Consider the following 18,792-nt stretch of genomic DNA (forward strand, 5'->3'; position numbering starts at 1 on the left):
TAATTGTCTTTTGTAAGATGATGTTAATAAAACATGGTAAAATACTCTATGTTGGTTCCCCCACAACATTTGAGGTTTTACTGGCCTGTGAATTCCAAAAGTCTTCAACATCTGCCACTGAGAGCTATTTATATAACACCACCAAGCACCTTATCTCTCTAAGTCCTGGGCCCTTTTTCTTTGCTTTACAAAGAGTAGCTCATCTATGTGTATGTGAGTGTGCGCCCTGTGCTTTACAAAGAACACTGTGTAGCTTTTAAATGACTGGGCTTTATTTTAGTTGAGTGTTCAGTCGCCCTCTTCCCTGACAAGGTCATGAATGTGTCCTAGGCAAGGTCCATCAGTATGAAAACCCTCTCTCATTCAGCACCATCCCCAGGAAAGATGCTTCTCCCAACCCCATGGTCCAAGACGGAGATGTTAGAGAGCTCTGCTTCTGAGAAACACTGGGTGGAGTGGCATAAGGTGTTTCCTGAAGGCGTTTTCTCCACCACTCTGTACATGACTGACAGCTTTCTCCTCCTTCAGAGAGCTCTTAGGTCTGTCCAGGTCTCTCCAGATAATCTCTGTGTCCATCAGATTCACCCTGAATATTTCTTCCTCATCAATACGCTTTGACTTTCCTCCCCAGAGTTCATCTTCCCTTATGGCAGTGATATTCTTCCTAAGGCTCACTCTCAACAGGTGTACCCTTCTGCACGAGCACCCAGAGTCTTTAGTCCCTCCATGAGCTTATAGTGTATTTCCGCCTGGGATGTTTATCACCTTTCCCCCCTCAGACTCCTCAGAGAAGCCCTGAGGCAACAATTAACACTGCTCCCCAACCCCGCAATCTTATAGATAAGCAAACGGAGGCTTAAAGAGAGGAAGAACCTGCCAAGGGTCCCTTGAGACTGAGGTAGAGCTACGAAGACAGCAGACTCCATCCTTCCAGCTTCAGCTTCCATGCCCTTCCATCTGCAAAGCTGTGTGTTTCTATTGTACCCGAATCACAGTCTCATGGTATCTCAGAATATTAGGGGTGGGAAGAGAGTCAATCCTGCCCATATCCTACTATTAGCATTTTGCTAAATCAGCCTTACTGAAGGTTTACTGTTTATTTGCTTTTGCTCTGCAATGAGCTTCTATCATTTGTTCTAATTTTGCAAGTTTTCAGGGAGGCCGCATTTTGTCTTGTCCAAGGACATTCTATTCTATCTCTGATAGAAGGCCCTGCTAATCCTGGGAGAAGGGCTTTCAACACTATCACCTAGGTGGCAATACAATATGCCTTGGCCACACAGCAATGTTAAAGCTCAAGAATGATGTACTCCTAGCTTAGAGAATGACATTGGGATCCTTTCAGAAGCCCACGGATTGATACGGGTACCATGAGCATCACGTGACTATTATGACTTTCCAGAGGACAGTTTGCCAGGCCTGGGTCTGCTTTGGCTGTGCCAGGACAATCTGACTCCTTTGCTAAAGAGATGAAGAATCCCATCAGTGCATGATACACCCAATTTTCTTTGTCATCAGGGCTATCAAGACAGCTCAGTTGATGTCTTTGTGTTTGCTTCCCATCACACTATCAGAAACCTTCTGCATTCGCTGTGTCTCACTCACCTTTGTGCCTTTGATGGAGCTTCTACATGCAGTATTATCTGCCAACTCCAGGCTGAAGTAAACTGAATAAAACCAAGTGATACAGCCACAGAGGCCTCCTTACCTCATACAGTGTGATGACCCCGTTGGTCTCATTGGGAGGTTTCCACTGGATGTAGATCTTCTCCTCAAAGGGGCCCCCTTGGATGGATTCTAGAGGAACAGCTCCTGGAACTACAGAAGGAAACAAGTTAGGAATCTGATGCCACCTTTCATCTCACTTTCCCAGCCTCAATGACCTAGAATGGGAGTCAGCAAAATTACTCTTGCAGTTCAGTTCAGTTGCTCAGTCGTGTCCGACTCTTTGCGACCCCATGAACTGCAGCAAGCCAGGCCTCCCTGTCCATCACCATCTCCCGGAGTTCACTCAGACTCACGTCCGTCGAGTCCATGATGCCATCCAGCCATCTCATCCTCGGTCGTCCCCTTCTCCTCCTGCCCCCAATCCCTCCCAGCATCAGAGTCTTTTCCAATGAGACAACTCTTCGCATGAGGTGGCCAAAGTACTGGAGTTTCAGCTTTAGCATCATTCCTTCCAAAGAAATCCCAGAGCTGATCTTCAGAATGGACTGGTTGGATCTCCTTGCAGTCCAAGGGACTCTCAAGAGTCTTCTCCAACACCACAGTTCAAAAGCATCAATTCTTTGGCGGGCAGTCTTCTTCACAGTCCAACTCTCACATCCATACATGACCACAGGAAAAACCATAGCCTTGACTAGATGGACCTTAGTCGGCAAAGTAATGTCTCTGCTTTTGAATATACTATCTAGGTTGGTCATAACTTTTCTTCCAAGGAGTAAGCGTCTTTTAATTTCATGGCTGCAGTCACCATCTGCAGTGATTTTGGAGCCCCAAAAAATAAAGTCTGACACTGTTTCCACTGTTTCCCCATCTATTTCCCATGTAGCATCAGATAATAAATATTGTAGGCTTGGTGGGTCATAGAGTCCCTATTGAAATTACTCAGTTTGGTACTTGTAACATAAAAATAGCCACATATAATCCATAAACAAATGGGCATATCTGTGTGCCAAGAAAAAATCCCCTTCATTTTTAGAAACAGGCAAAGGTTAGAGCTGACGCACGGGCCACAGTTTTCTGTTTTCCTGTAAGGCCAATGGCTTTTCATCTGCAGACTCTGAGCAAGTCTACCCTGGAACTAAAGCTGACCAGGATTAAGAGGATATCTTTAGACCCCAGACCTGCCAACAGGTGGGATCCCGGAATTAGATTCTTGGCTTAGGATTGGTATTTGAGGAGTGCAACGTGAACTTCACTATCATTTTTCTAAACCTGTCAAGGTTTCTCCAACTGCAGGAAGTGCTTCCATAGTTTCCTAATCCCTGAATCCACCAGGAACCATGTGCCTTGAAACCGCCATCTAATTAGAAGGCTCCAGGAATGCAGCTTATTTGTCTCCCTGCTGAGTCTCCGACGCCTGCTGCATGGTAGACGCATGATAACCATTTGCTGGCTGGACTCATAGGTGAGTCAATGACCTTTGCCGGCATTTTGCCCTAAATCAAAACCTTTCCTGGGCAGTTTCTGTACCCAGAAAAGTCTTCCTGCCATCATCCTCCTGCTGAATTCCACCATCATTATGACAGCCTGGAAGATGCTGAACCATAAAATAATGATTCCCCAAACTTCCCGTTATAACTCCCTAGAGCATCATGAATTCATGTAAATCATTATGGAATCTATTTATATTTTGGCATTATAAAGGCAGGTGTTTTTTTTTACTAAGCACCTACTCTTTGATCAGACTTTTACATACCTTATTTCATTTAAGTCACAGAACAGCTTTGCCCAGTGTATATCATCTCCTTTGTGCTGATAAGGGAACCAAAGCTGAGAGAATTAAATAACTTGCTCAAGGTCATACAGCTCTTAAGTTGTAAAGAGGGAACTGAACACCTGTCTGTGAGCTTCAAAGCATATAGTCTTAATCATCATGCTATGCCTCTCTAGATATAGCCACAGCCATATGTTGCAATCAGTTCCCTATTGTTAAATTAAAATATATTTAGTTTTTCTCATTACAGACATGATACACAGAATTTGTTGAATATTAAGAACCTACAAAAAAGGTTTTTAAAAAGAACAAAATCATTCTAATCCCCGTAACTGTAGATATTTTTTCTAGTCACTTATGTCTCTGCGTATACATATTTTATTTTTAAAAATTAAACTCCTACCTTGCATATTGTGTTATGACCTTCTTTTATAGCTAAACAAATTACAGTTAAAAAAAATCCTATGGTGGATTCATGTCAATGTATGGCAAAACCAATACAATATTGTAAAGTAATTAGCCTCCAATTAAAATAAATAAATTTATATTAAAAAAATAAAAAAAATATTAAAAAAATCCTTAGATGCTCTTTGGGGCCATGCATTTTAATGGCTGCTTAGAACAGGATATGCCCCATTTTAGTCACCAATCCTTTATTATTGGGCATTAAAGTTGGGTTGAATTCTTGATGATTATAAGTAACACTGTAATAAGCATTCTTACAAATAAGTATTTGCATGCAACTCTGCTGATGTCCCTAAGATAAATTCTTGGAACTTAATTTATTGGGTCAAAACAGATGGATTATTTTATCTTTAATGCTTTTGATACATATTACCGGATTGCCTTCCAGAAAGTTTGCACCATTCTGGGCTCCCCAAAGAGAAGAATATGTCGATTCCTAATCCATGCCAACAATGACTGTTTAAAAGATTAAGTGTATGCATGTGTATCTTTTTTAGAATATGAGAGAATGCAGATTTTTCCATTTAATTGGCTATTTGCATTGATTCTTTTATGAACATGCTCTCTACGCCCTGTGCTCATTTTCCTGCATGGCTCTTCATTTCTGTTTATCATTGTCTTATGACTTATAATCTATTTTTAAGGACTTAAGCTTTTTTACATAGGTTACAATAATTTTGGTCAGTTCCTCATTTGCTTTATAAATCTTTTAGGTATGTAGAAGCTTGTAAGTATTCAGATCTCTTATTGATTTTCCTTATCCAGTCATCCTTTCTACAAATAGTTATTCAATACCTAATATGACCAAGGGACTTGGTGACAGACATTACAGATACACCAATAACAAAGACAGACATACTTAAATCCTTGATAAAGCTTGTATTCTATAAAGGGAAACTACATTAAATAAATAATTGCACTCATAATTAGTTTTTCAAAGTCATTATTAGGATTTTGAGGTAAACACACAAGGTGTTGGAAGAATTATAATCAGTAGAGAAAATCTCAGAGAAGGTAATGGCACCCCACTCCAGTACTCTTGCCTGGTAAATCCCATGGATGGAGGAGCCTGGTAGGCTCTAGTCCATGGGGTTGCTAAGAGTCGGACATGACTGAGCGACTTCCATTTCACTTTTCACTTTCATGCACTGGAGAAGAAAATGGCAACCCACTCTAGTGTTCTTGCCTGGAGAATCCCAGGAATGGGGGAGCCTGGTGGGCTTCTATCTATGGGGTTGCACAGAGTCAGACACAACTGAAGCGACTTAGCAGCAGCAGAGAAAATCTAGTCTGGCATATTATTTAGTCAGGATAATACATGGAAAGTAAGTTAGAATCTATAGGTAAGAAGAAGCTATTAGGACAAGCATGGGGAGGGTGGATGTTAAGAGTGTAGTGGATGGCTTTGTGGGGGAAAAGTGGAAGGAAAAACATCACCTTGGGGAGAAAAGATGGTATCTTGGACCACGGTGATGGTTATGTAGAAGAGAACACAACTGTGTCAGAAATTTAGCGGGGCGGGGGGGGGGGGCGTGTATGATTTGGTAGTGATGGAGGGAAGAGATGTATCAAGGAAGACCCCAGCTCTTTTGTTCTACACAAATAGGATGGATCAGGGGGTTGTCATAAAAAGAAACCTTAGAGGACGATGGCAAGGAAGCTGGCAAGCTCAGTTCTGTCATAGCTCATTGGACAAGTATGTGGAGCAATGCTGAGTACCAGTGGGGTAGGGGGTGAGTAGCATATTTAGACACTGAAACCAGGGGCAGGGAATAGATCTTGTAGTAGAAGAGAACAAAAGTAGCAAGTATAGGACTAAGGCAAAAAGCAACTCCAACCTCAAGGAGGAAAACAAAGAAATTTAGAAACAGGGAAGCTGTATTCATAGAGGCAACAAAAAAACAGGAAAGTGGGTTGTCACTGAAGCAGCCATGGGAGGCTCAAGAAGTTACTGTAACAGGTGTGCTGCTGAGTGAGAAGCAACCTTACATTTTCTCATTGGATGTAGTGTCTTCAAAGTTATCTGTGAGCTGACCAAGAGCAATTCAAGAACATCGGCATCAAGCCATTGTTTAGCGGGGGGGAGAAGAGTGGAAGTTGAGGGACTGTGTTGAGACAAGTAATTATTTTTGCTGTGAAGGTGAAGGGAATGAAAGATGGAACAGAAATGAGACATGCAACCGAAGTACCGCTCCTCCCAAAGATGGGAGAAGGTATGGCACGATTCAAGGTAACTAGGGAAAATCTGAAATTGACGTAAGAAGCAGAAGGATGGGAAAGAGAGAGGAAATAACTGATGTTAGTAGGGTCCTCAAAATGCTGGGGCAGGGGTGGGTGGGAAGAGAGCATCCTTCCCTCTGTGAGATAAGAGAAGAGGAAGAAAATGCACAGATGTTTTGGAGAAGGGGGCTGAGGTGTTTGAATGACTCTCGCTTTCTTAAGAAGAGAGAGAGGAATTATTTACCAAAGGTGTCCTGGAGGAGGAGCTTCATCAGTAACTGGGAGAAGTTTTAAGGGGGGAAGAGAATGCTGAATGGAGAGGTGCCTGTGCTAAGCACTAAGGAAAGGAAAGGTCTGTGGGCTGCAGATTCTGACGGGGGTGCATCAAGCTGGGACCCCCACCTGGGCCTTTCCTTCCATACCAGCTCAGAGAAAATTTTCCTTCTCAACCCAGATGAATAGTCATCTGTGTTTTCTTCTTTCTATTTCATGCTTTATTCCCATCTTTTTCTTCTTAAACCTAACATTTTAGTCCATCTGGGATCAACTTTATGCATTGTACAAAGTGGAAACCTAACTAGAGTTCCTGACAATATTCTTAGGACAATAAATTGACCAGTCAAAACTTTCCCCAGTGATTTAAAATGCCATTTTATTACCACATTAAATTATTTTATATTCCAGCATATGTTGTTGGCTTTCTGTTCTATTTCATTGAGTCATAGCTTCTATTCCGACAGTATCTCTCTGTTGTGCTGATATAACACATTTTAATATTCAACAGAACAGGTCCTTTCCAAATACCATCATTCTTTTGCAAAGTTTTCTGGACTATCACTACGCGTGTAGTCTTCTGAAGGAATATTGGAATAATTTTACAAAACTTCAAAATGTTCCATCAGAATTGTAATTTCAGTTACACTCTTCACTTCTCCGGGGGACAAAGGATACTCTTTAATAATGAGTCCTTCTATTAGTAATGTTGTATTAATCCACACTTATTAACGTTTCTTTTTATGTCTCTCAGTTAAAAGTTATGTTTTTTTCATTTATTATAAACTGCATTCCTAGGATTTTGTTACTTTTGCTCATATTATTTTTGTATTAAAGAAGTTTTTCTTATGAAATATATAGAAAAATTATGTATAACAAATGGATATTTAAATAATAATTATGTAATGACCACATATGCACCTACTATCCACTCTAAGAAATAAAACATCACTGTATCATGGAAGCATCCTATGTATCTCACCCTCAACTCCTCTCTTCCCCACCAAAAAACAGTGCACTGGTACATATATACAATGGAATATTACCCAGCAGGTAAAATGAATAAAACTGTGCCATTTGCAGAGACATGGATGGACCTAGAGAGTGTCATATATCACATATTAATGCATATCTATGGAATATAGAAAAATGGTACAGATGAACGTATTTGTGAAGCAGAAACAGACACAGACGTAGAGAATGGATGCATGGCTATCAAGGCGGGGAGGGCGAGGTGGGATGGACTCAGAGATCGGGATTCACACACATACCCCACTATGTATAACACACATAACTAATGAGACCTGACTGTGTAGCACAGGGAACTCTATTCAGTGCTCCGTAGTGACCTAAATGGGAAGCAAGTCCAAGGAAAAGGGGGTACATTTATATATGTGGCTGGTTCATTTTGCTGTACAGAGGAAACTAACCCAACATTGGAGAACAATTATACACCAATAAAAAATGGACATTATTCTAAATTGTATGTTACTCATTCTTTATTTTTATTTGGAGTTATAAATATATATATTTATCTCAAGACAAAATATCATTTAGCTCTTCCTAGTCTCTCTTACATACATTGAGTGTTTATATTACATTATCTGCTTTTTTCACTCAATACTGCTTTGAGATTCATTCACACTGATGCAGGTAGTTGTATTTCATTCACGTAAGTTTTATGAATAGAGTCTTATTTATTTCCTAAATTTCTTATTTATCACTGTAGACAGACATTAAAACTATTTCCTGATGAGGTTACAACATTGCTCCTATGAAAATATTTTGTTGAAAATATACATGATGTCACTAAGGTATACCCGGGAAAGGGAGAGACACACTAAGGGAAATACCTGTCTTCAGCTTTCCTGAGTGATGCCAAGTGGTCTTCCCAAGGGGCGGCAGCAGTGTATATTCCCTCCAACAATGTTCTGAAAGTTCCTGTTTCCTTACATCCTTACAAACACTAGGTATTGTCAGATTTTTATATTCTACCCCATACGGTGAGTGTGAAATGACAGTTGATTAAGATTTTACTTGCTTTTGTCTATTTTCTAAAGAGGCTGACCATCTTTTAGTGTTTGCTAGACATTACTGTATTCTTCTTATTGATTTTTAGAGTTTCCTTACATATCCTTCTTATTGATCCTTTCATTGGCTGTGTATGTTATAAAAATATTCTCTTAGTTTTTGTCCTCCCTACCCACTTATATTACCTTTGGCTAAAGATCAGTTCTTAATTCTGATGTAGTCAAATTTATCAGCTTTTCTCTTTTTTTTTTCACGTGGGAAAAAGAAAAACAGACTTAGTAACTTGATGGTGGTAACCATTTCACAATGTATACAGGTATCAAATCATCATGTTGTACATGTTAAATATATACAATTTTATTTATCAATTATACCACAACAAAGCTGGAAAAAAGACAGCAACAGAGCTGTTGGTGCTTACTGTCCATATACTGATGGTTCCTCCTCTGGTAGAGCAAGGCCTGCAACATTGCCTATTGTGTTCAGGACTATATTTATGGCTTTTCTTCCTGCATATACATTTTAAGCCTAGCTTGTAAATTCCACCCCTCCCCCCAGAAAAGTCTTATTTTTATACTGAAGTTGCCTGAATTATTGGGAAATCATTGATGTATTTATATGTCTTTAAAAATTGGGTTTTCCTATCCATAAACATGGGATTTCTCTTACTTAGGTCTTCTTTAGCGCTTTCTATATTTACATATATTAATACTATATATCTTGAAGTCTTTTTGTATGGCTTATTTCTAAATATCATGTATTTTTATTGGTATAAATAGTATCTTAAAAAATGTACTTGTTAGGTGAATAGAAGTGCAATTTATGTGTAAGTTTACTGGATTATCTATATAAATAACTATAGCATCTACAGTTAATGACAGTTTTGTTCTTATCCAATCTTTTAACTGTCTTCAACCAAAGCTACCAATACAATATTTTATGGAGATAATGATAAGCATCTGTGTGTTTTCCAACTTTAAAGGAAATTATTTTATTATTTCATCCTTGGGCATGGTGTCTGTATTAATATGGGGCTTACAGCTGTCCTTTATCAGAGTAAGAAGGTCTTTTTATTCCTGAATACAAGGATATTTTCTTCTTAAATCATGCTGAGTTTAACTGAAGCTTTTTTTCTGTTATCTATTGAAGTAACAATCCTCTCTTACTTCATTAATGTAGTGAATGCATTAATGGATTTACTAATGTTGAACCAACATTAACTTCCTAAAATAAACCATATTTTCCCTAGTTGTATACAGTGCTGAATTGTTTGCTAATATTTTGTTTGGGGTATTTGCATCTAATTGTCCTTTTTCTCATAAATAAGCTTGTCTGTCTTTATTACGGATAAACTGGTACCCTACTCTCTGAAAGTGTAGATGCGAGACTGTGGTTACCAGTGCCTTCTCTATTTGGCACTTGTAAGACTGTTGCAGGGAGAAGCCATTTCCAACTCCATACTAGAAACTCTTTGGCTTACTTTCCTTTGCTTTTGTTATTACAATCATACATAATGGCCTGCCTCAGAGGATCCTGCCCCTCTTCCTGACAGTGAAAGAGCCTTTGTTCAGCTCACAGAAAGATAATCTGAGCCTGCCCACCTGTGAATAGCTACAACAAAAAGAAGAGATTAACACACAAAGGCTGGCCCTTCCTGGAGCTGTTTTGGGACACTGAAGATCCTTTTTACTTTCGTTCCTCACTGTCTTTCCCTCTCTGTTCTGCCTTTTGACTTTAGCTCCTCATTGCTTCTCTCTCTTTGACTCTATAAAACAACCTGGCACCTAGACCCTGACAAGATGGTCACTTTGAGATGTTAGTCTGCCATCTTCTTAGTCAGCCAGCCTTCCCCAAAACATCACATTCCTTGCCTTAACACCTTGTCTCTAGGATTCACTGGCCTGCTGTGTGGCAAGCAGAGTGAGCTTGGACTCAGTAACAAAACAATCTAGAACTGGTGTGTTTTGGTTGGAAAAGTTTAAAATACTGATTATATTTCTCTGTTTGTTGCAGAATTTTATACATTTGCCCCCTTAGTCAAGTTTTTACATTTGTATTTTGCTAGGAATATTTCCATAGCTCATAAATGTCAAATTTATTTGTATAAAAGTGAAGTGAAGTCGCTCAGTCGTGTCTGACTCTTTGTGACCCCGTGGACTGTAGCCCACCAGGCTCCTCTGTCCATGGGATTCTCCAGGCGAGAATACTGGAGTGGGTTGCCATTTCCTTCTCCAGGGAATCTTCCCAACCCAGGGATAGAACCCAGGTCTCCTGCATTGCAGGCAGATGCTTTAACCTCTGGATATTTAATTATCTTCATTTTATCTTTTTTTTTTTTTTACTGTGAAAGAAACACTACACAAGCATATAAAACAAATACACATCTTATTAATTTATCAACAACTTCATACCCTCAAAAGGTAATCAGTCTTAACTTCTTAATAATCATGACTTTGTTTTCATTATAGTCCTTCTACCTTAAACATATACCCTTAAGTGCTATGGAGTTTATTATTAAACCAAAATAATACATATAACAAATAGTGCTAAATTCTTTTAAAAAGATCAGTCTGGGAGAACTAACCTCTTTTTTTTATATCAGTAATTTCCATTCCATGAACATGTTCTAATCCAGCATTTATTTATATCAATACATCCTGTTAAGAATATGGCTTTTATTATGTTTTTAAATCTTGTTTCTTGCTATTTTTCTTAGGGGACATTTGCTTTGCATTATCAGAATGGACCTCTTTAATAAGAATGAAAGCATGTTTTCACCTGTTTACTAACCTTCGTTTATACAACCAAGCAGGCTCATCTACTTTGGTGGGTTGAGATATGTTCTGCTAGATTATATGAGCTCTTGTTTTTAATATTCCCAATCCCGAGGGCAAGGTAAAATTTAGATATGCCCATTAGTACTTGGCCAGATAAGGGGTCTGCTTGCTTGGATGTCAGGATTAACGGGGGAAAATTAGTGAAAAGAAATAACCAGCGCAAAGGCAGCGCAAAGCTTCTTTTTTTTTAAAAAAAAAAAAGGACTTGTTTTGACTTTGGGTGGCTAGGGGGGCTGCCTGATGTTACTTAGAGCACTGCCCCTACCTTTAACTGAAATGCCTCTTCCTAAAGATGCGCTTTCCTCATGTCCCTCTGCTTTCCTGCTTTACCGTACACAGGCTTGGACTGAGGGCTCTTCTAACACTGTGGTGTTAGAAGAGTCCTCTGCTCTGTGGACTGGCGTATAAAGATGCCTCAACATTAAGACCTCCTGATCCCCTGACTGCCTATTCCTGTCAACCAACTCTAAAACCCACCTGCGCATTTAGCTCTGGGCAGAGCTGGAAGGTATTTATGCAGTTGGGCATAAAGTCCCCTTCTTGTGACCCAAGGAACTGGGGGTGGGGTTCTTTCAGTGAAGTCACAGCTCTGTCATCTTTTCTCCATGTAGTTCCCCATCCTGCAACACTGCTCTCTGCATTAATTCCTCAAGCATGGGTACAGCAACCTCTTATAACTCTCAGGGCAAAATGAAAGGTATTTTCCTTCCTATCTTTTTGGGAAGTTAGTTTAAGAAGAATGATCAAATGACCACTTTGAATCAGAACTCTCTTTTTCATCATGGAGACCTGTAACACAGTACTCACATCACGGGCTGAGCCAGACTGCCTAGGTTTATTCTAATTCTCACTGCTTATTTGTCGTACAAACAGGGACAAGCTGATTGACCTCTCTGTGACTCAGTTTCCTTACTTTAAAATGAGAACTGAAATAGTATGGGGTTGTTCAAAAAGTTCATTTGGGTTTTCCCACACCATCTTACGAAAACCTGAATGAACTTCTTGGCCGGCCCAATACCTCCTCCATAGCTACTGTGAAGAGTCAATGTCTGAATGTGCGTTAAGCGCCTAGCAAAGCTTCTGGCACAAAGTTGTTCCTCTGTGTATTTGCTCCTGCCCCTGGTCCCGTCACATTCTCTGAGAACTGCTCTAGCGCAGTCTGGAGATCGTCAATTTGGTTCTTCTGCAGAATCAGAATTGTTCGTATTTTCCTTGGTATCTATATATCTATCTATGGTCTCTGAGCAGTGTCATATTGCTAATCAGAGAAGCCATATCTTCTCGTAGCTTACTGAGTATGTTTAACAGCTTTCTAAAATCTTCTGATTGCTATGTAAGTTATTTAAAAAACTATTTCATCCCTGAGGAGATTCTGAATATTAATTCATTCAATATTACATTTATTGCATGCCTATTATTTACCTGGCACCATTCTAAGTGCTTCAAAGTACCAGTAAATGAAAATAGAAGAAAGCCATCATTGTCTCCTTGGTATACAAGCTAGTGGGAGAAGAGATATAATTAAAAGCAGAGTGAAACAGGAAGCATGTCAAACAACAAACCCTAAGGAGCTACACAATTCTGGAAAGTAGGACAAGGAGTGTGGTGTTAGAAGAGTCCAGTTTTTAATAGAAAAGTAGAGGAAGATCTTCCTCAAAGGTGACATCTAAGCAAAGATGTGAAGGAGGTGAAGAAATCAGCCCTGTTTTTGCAGAAAGATTATTCTGGTTAGAAGAAATAGCAAATGCAAATATCCTGAGGCAGGACACATCTGGCACGTTCCAGAACAACAGTGGCTGGACTGATGCAGTAAGGCAGAGGCAGAAGATGAGGCCAGAGAGGCAATCAGACGTGGTAGCATGGCTACATGGGACCTGATGAGCCATCATAAGGACCTGGGCTTTTAATCTCACTGACACGAGAAACCACTGGAAGGTGATGCAGAGGGGTGATGCTGTGATCCGCCTCATGGTTTAACAAGCTCTTCTGGTTCCTGAGTCGATTAAACAGTGCAGGGGCCAGGGCTAAAGCTGACAGGCCATTTTGGAGACCACTTTAATAATCCAGGTTGGAAATCTCAGTGGTTTGGACCCAAGAGCTGGCAGTAGAGGCTATAAAAAACTATGATCAAGGCCTTGCTATATATTAAAAGATGAGTCAAGAGAATGTGCTCATGGTTGGGATTAAGGAGTGAGCAGGGTTGCTGCTTTGCACAAAGCAGGGGTTGGGGGTGGGAGGGTGCCAATCACAGAGAATACAGGGTGAAGGGTGTTATCTGGAATCTGCAATCTAGGGCTTTTGATGTGATAAAAGTCAGGACTCAAGGTATCTGACTTGAGCCGTTAATAAAATGGAGTTGCCATTAACTGAGGTGAAGAGTAAGAGAAGAATTGAGTTTGATGGTGACTGAGGGATGATCAGGAGGTCAGCTCTGGCAATGTCTAATTCCAGTGGCCAAGGAGCAATCCAGGTAGAAAGGGTCAAGAGGCAGTTGGATAGATGACTTGGAGGGCAAGGGAAAGGTCTGACCTGGAAACATCAACTGGAGAAATCATCAGCTTACGGATAGATTTTAAAGCCAAATGATTGGACGAAATAATTAGAGGAATGAGTGTGGATTAAGGGTCAGCAAACTATGGCCACTGACAAATGAAACCAGCTGCCTGTTTTGTAAATAAAATTCTGCTGGAACACTGCCACACCCATTCATTTCTAGGGTCAGAGTGAGATGTTTGAAACTGAGATTACAGAAGTATTGTAGGCAATTATAATATAGTCCCTTGCCCATGACTAATAGAAATCTCACAAAGATCCCTGGTTTGTTTTTTCTGAGTCACACATCCTCGATTAAAAAGCAATCTGCTATGTACACATAGACTTCCCTGGTGGCTCAGACGGTAAAGCGTCTGCCTACAATGCAGGAGACCTGGGTTCAATCCCTGGGTCAGGAAGATCCCCTGGAGAAGGCAATGGCAACCCACTCTGGTACTCTTGCCTGGAAATCCCATGGCCGGAGGAGCCTGGTAGGCTACAGTTCATGAGGTCGCAAAGAGTTGGACACGACTGAGCGACTTCCCTTTCCCTTCCCTTTCTATGGATACATATATATGTATGGCTGAGTCCCTTCGCTGTTCACCTGAAACTACCACAACATTGTTTATTAATTGGCTATATCTCAATACAAGATAAAAAGTTTAAAAAAGCATCCTGCAGAGGGAATTCCCTGGTGGTCCAATGGTTTAGGACTCTGTGCTTTCATTGTGCATTTCATTTCTCATCCCCTGGAGAAAGGTGTGGCAATCCACTCTAGGAGATTGCAATCCCTGCTGGGGGAACAAAGATCCCACAGACCACATGACTCAGTAAAAACAACAAGCAGCCTGTCAGGTCTGGCCCATTGGCCTTACACCCCTTAACAAGGCTCATGGCAGAGAGTAAATTAAATGCTTTATGTATAGACTTGCATGTAGGATTTCATATAGAAATCAATAGGATGACCACTCCCCATTTTACTGATGGAGGGACTAAAGTATACACAATGCAACTAATTCAACTGCAAAGTAGTGAAGGGAGCCTAGATATAGCCCAGATCTTTCTGATTTCACGTTGGTTTCTGAATTACCCCTTTCTTCCATCACCTGGTAGACATGTGGGCTTAGAAAGGCTGAAAGACAAGTCACAACAGAGTCAAGTTAGTGGCAAAATCAGGTCATCCCAGCCCTAGGCCAAGACTCTTTTTCACCACATCCCACTACTCCTCCATAAGTCAAGACGTCTTTTTCAATGAAGCCAACTAATAGTTGACCCTCAGTGTCTGCAGGGATGGGATTCAGGATAACAAAATAACAAAATAACAAAATACACTGAAGCTCAAATCCTTTATAAGACACCACCCTCCATATTGGGGTTTTGCCAGTGGCTCAGATGGTAAAGAATCTATAAGTAATCTGCCTGCAATGCAGGAGATGCAGCTCGAGCCCTGGGTCAGAAAGATCCCCTGGAGAAGGGTGTGGTGGTATTCTTGCCTGGAGAATTCCATGGAGAAAGGACCTGATGGGCTACAGTCCATGGGGTTGCAAAGAGTTGGACACAACTGAGTGACTAACACACACACACCCACCCTCCATATTGAGGGCTCCCCATGGGAGGATTTATCCAACTGTCCATTGATTTCTAAATCAATCTGCAGATACGGAACCCACAAATGTGAAGCCCATGGATACCAAACCCAAGGATATGGAATCCATGGATATGGAGGGGTGACTATACTTTCTTTAGAGTCAACTAGGACTCTACCAACCCCACTGTGAAAAGACTTCCTTGAGTAAAGATTCCTGATTTGTCTTATCTTCTAGTTCTAAGTTGCTTTACCTTCTTTTTTCTCTTTATAATTCTTCAGTGAATTCACATATTCCCGTTCCAGAATTTCTTTTGCTAACAGCATGGAACTTTTCATCCTTTTGACAGAGTTCTACAACAAAGGTTAATTACTTTATAATTTCATTCTCTTTAAAACAAAACAAAAAAAGCACACTAAAATTGCTAATTTTAACTGTGCTTCTTGTCAGTAGGTTCATGTAAATTCACTGTAATTAAACCAGATGTTTTCTTATGCCTAAAACTCAGATGGTAATTTAAGGGAAATTTTCATTTCAACATAAAAGAAGGACAGAATGTTATCAAGGGAAGTTTTCTCCCGTCCTCGCCTGTCTTACCCTTTCCTCTTCTTCCTTCCTCTCCATTTTCACATCTGAAAAGTGGGACTAATGGTGAACTTTGAGAGTAGTTGTGAGAAGTAACAATTAGTTTACTTAAGAGCACAGAGTCCTGCAGAGTCAACAGAAGCCCCCTTTTTTTGGCTAGGTCTTCTTTACTGATTATTGTTTGCCTCTCCATTCTGGGTGCCATATTTATTGGTTAGTTGGTTTTTGCTCACTATAGAGGCTCTGGACTAACTTAAAAATTGAAATAATTTGAAAATGATTCAGAAGAGTTTGGAAGTCTTATAGAAAAAGATAGATTTAGACAATTTCAATCTACCTTGTAATTTCCAGTCTTGCTGGAGGCAAGATCATTTTTTTCTGGATGAATTTTTCTATCTTAAGATGTCAAACATACCTTTTTAATGGAACTATACAGTGGTGTATTAGTAAATGTTTCACAGCCAGCTCTCCAGGAAAACAAAACAAAATAAAACCTCAAAATGTTTGCCAATTTCCATAGTATAAACATCACCATGGTTGATTTCAAGCAATGAATGTGATATCACTGGATTCAGAGGCCAGAAGAGAGGCTAATAGCTCTATCACACCAGTTTAAGCTGGGTTTGAATATAAATAAAATCCATGATGCACTTCTTTACCTTACTAGTGTATATAAACAGAGTTCAGTGATATCATGAAAGAGGCAAGGGCTTTGATAGTAAATATTCACTCATCCAACAAACAATCAACGAGCATCTACTATGTGTCAGGCAGACAAAACACACACACACAGAGTATTTCAGGTAATGATAAGTACTGTCAGGCAGACAATACACACACACAGACACAGACACACACAGTATTTCAGGTAATGATAAGTACTGTCAGGCAGACAATACACACACAGACACACACACAGACACACACAGTATTTCAGGTAATGATAAGTACTGTCAGGCAGACAATACACACACACACACACACAGTATTTCAGGTAATGATAAGTACTACAGAAAAGAAAAAAACAAAGTGTTCAGGGAGATATTGGCCAGGGATAGGACAGTATCTTAGATGGGGTTGGGGGAGAAAGCAGAAATAAGATTTTGGGATCTATTTATTGCCTCTTCCACTTGCTACCTGCTTAGACAGGTTCCTTAAACTCTCTAAGCCTCAGATTTCTCATCCACACAGTATCAGTAGTATCTACATCACAGTATTTGGGAACTGACTACATGAATGAAGACTATCAGAACAACACATAGCTCATAGTGGGCATTTGAAAACTGTAATTGGACTCCTCCTTACTCTATGATAGCTCAAGGTCATCTCTGTAAACATCACACATGTACTGAGCTCTAAGTAAATGATGGCTCCGGAATTACTCAGATGTGTATGGCTTTCTACCCGGCCCCCCGCCCCCACTAAATGGGTCTGGACTGCATCACTTACTGCCTTGTTGTTACTGCTTTTTACACTTTTCTTCTCACTTTCCTCTTTTCCAGATTTTATGTACTGCGTCTTGTTACTGTCCAAACACCTATCCCTAGCAGTATGCAGCCTTCTTCTAGCTTTCTGTGACTTGAGAAACCAGATAATTAATCTTGTTGGAAATGCACAAGAAAATACAGGCACTCATTCCTGAAATATGTCTGTCTTCTCTACAATGAAAGTACATGTCTCAAATGAAATAATATATGTACCATATGTGATTAAGCCCATATCAATTATATTAATATATTATATCCTATATATTACTAATTATACTCAACTAGATTTTTATACTGCGCTAAATTACATGGGCGTCTATATTCCTTACCGTAAAATAAAAAATATGATACTGCTTGCTTTTTCATGTTTGATGTTAAGATTAAATGAATCTACATTGCTGATGGTGATGGTTGGATGGCATCACCAACTCGATGGACATGAGTTTGAGCATGCTCTGGGAGTTGGTGATGGACAGGGAAGCCTGGTGTGCTGCAGTCTATGGGGTAGCAAAGAATAGGACACAACTGAGCGACTGAACTGAACTGACATTGCTGATGAACATGTAAAATGATAGAACTTTTACGGAGAAGTATCTGTCATTATCTAACAAAAATGCATATACATTTACTTACTGACCCCAGTAATCCCACTTTAAGGAATTTCTCATGAAAATACAGCTCCACAATACCACAATATGCACCATAGTGGCTACAGTACTATTTATCATAGGAAATAATGGGAACAACCAGAGGATCCTGCCTGAATTCTCATGCTATTTTCACATAATTAAGCCTCAAACAGCTATAAAAGAATGATACAACTCTGTACAAACCAACACACACTGATTTCCATGGCATATTAAGTGAACAAAAACATAAGATGCAGAGTATACTTAATATGTTACCTTTTACATAAAAATAAGAGAACAATAGTTTTCACTTTTTTGCAAAATGGTCTATATATAAGAAAGATATATCTGAAATAAGTATTTTACAGGTGATTACATTTCTGGTATGGATAGGAACAGTATGAAAGAGAGATGCTGGCAATACTTCTCTGAGTATACCTTTTTATAGAGTTCTGAGTTTCAAACAAAGAAACTTTTGATATTAAAAACAATTATATTAAAGCAAAGAGGATGAGGAGAAGGCAAAATTAAAACTGAAATAAATGAACGCAATTGGGTATTAAATTGATAATATAACCATCCAGAGAAAAGAATGAACCTTTGGACATGGCTTCTTGACTGCTCAAAGAGAGAAAATCTAAAAAGAAAACCTTTAACCTAATTCAGTAGCTTTCCTGTTTGTTAGGAGGACTGGTATTATAATTCTGA

At 39.7% G+C, this 18,792-nt stretch overlaps 1 protein-coding gene across 1 annotated transcript in view; it reads right to left on the reverse strand.

Moving 5' to 3' along the window:
• The window catches only part of PTPRT (protein tyrosine phosphatase receptor type T), an 815,678-nt gene that overhangs the window by 386,882 nt on the left and 410,004 nt on the right, over positions 1–18,792 (reverse strand). The window contains exon 8 of the mRNA XM_068986822.1: positions 1,709–1,818. Within this exon, the coding sequence (XP_068842923.1) occupies positions 1,709–1,818 (110 nt within the window). The remainder of the gene's footprint in view (positions 1–1,708; positions 1,819–18,792) is intronic.

The sequence above is a fragment of the Capricornis sumatraensis genome, chromosome 15 (assembly GCF_032405125.1).
Source record: "Capricornis sumatraensis isolate serow.1 chromosome 15, serow.2, whole genome shotgun sequence".
Lineage (NCBI taxonomy): Eukaryota > Metazoa > Chordata > Mammalia > Artiodactyla > Bovidae > Capricornis > Capricornis sumatraensis.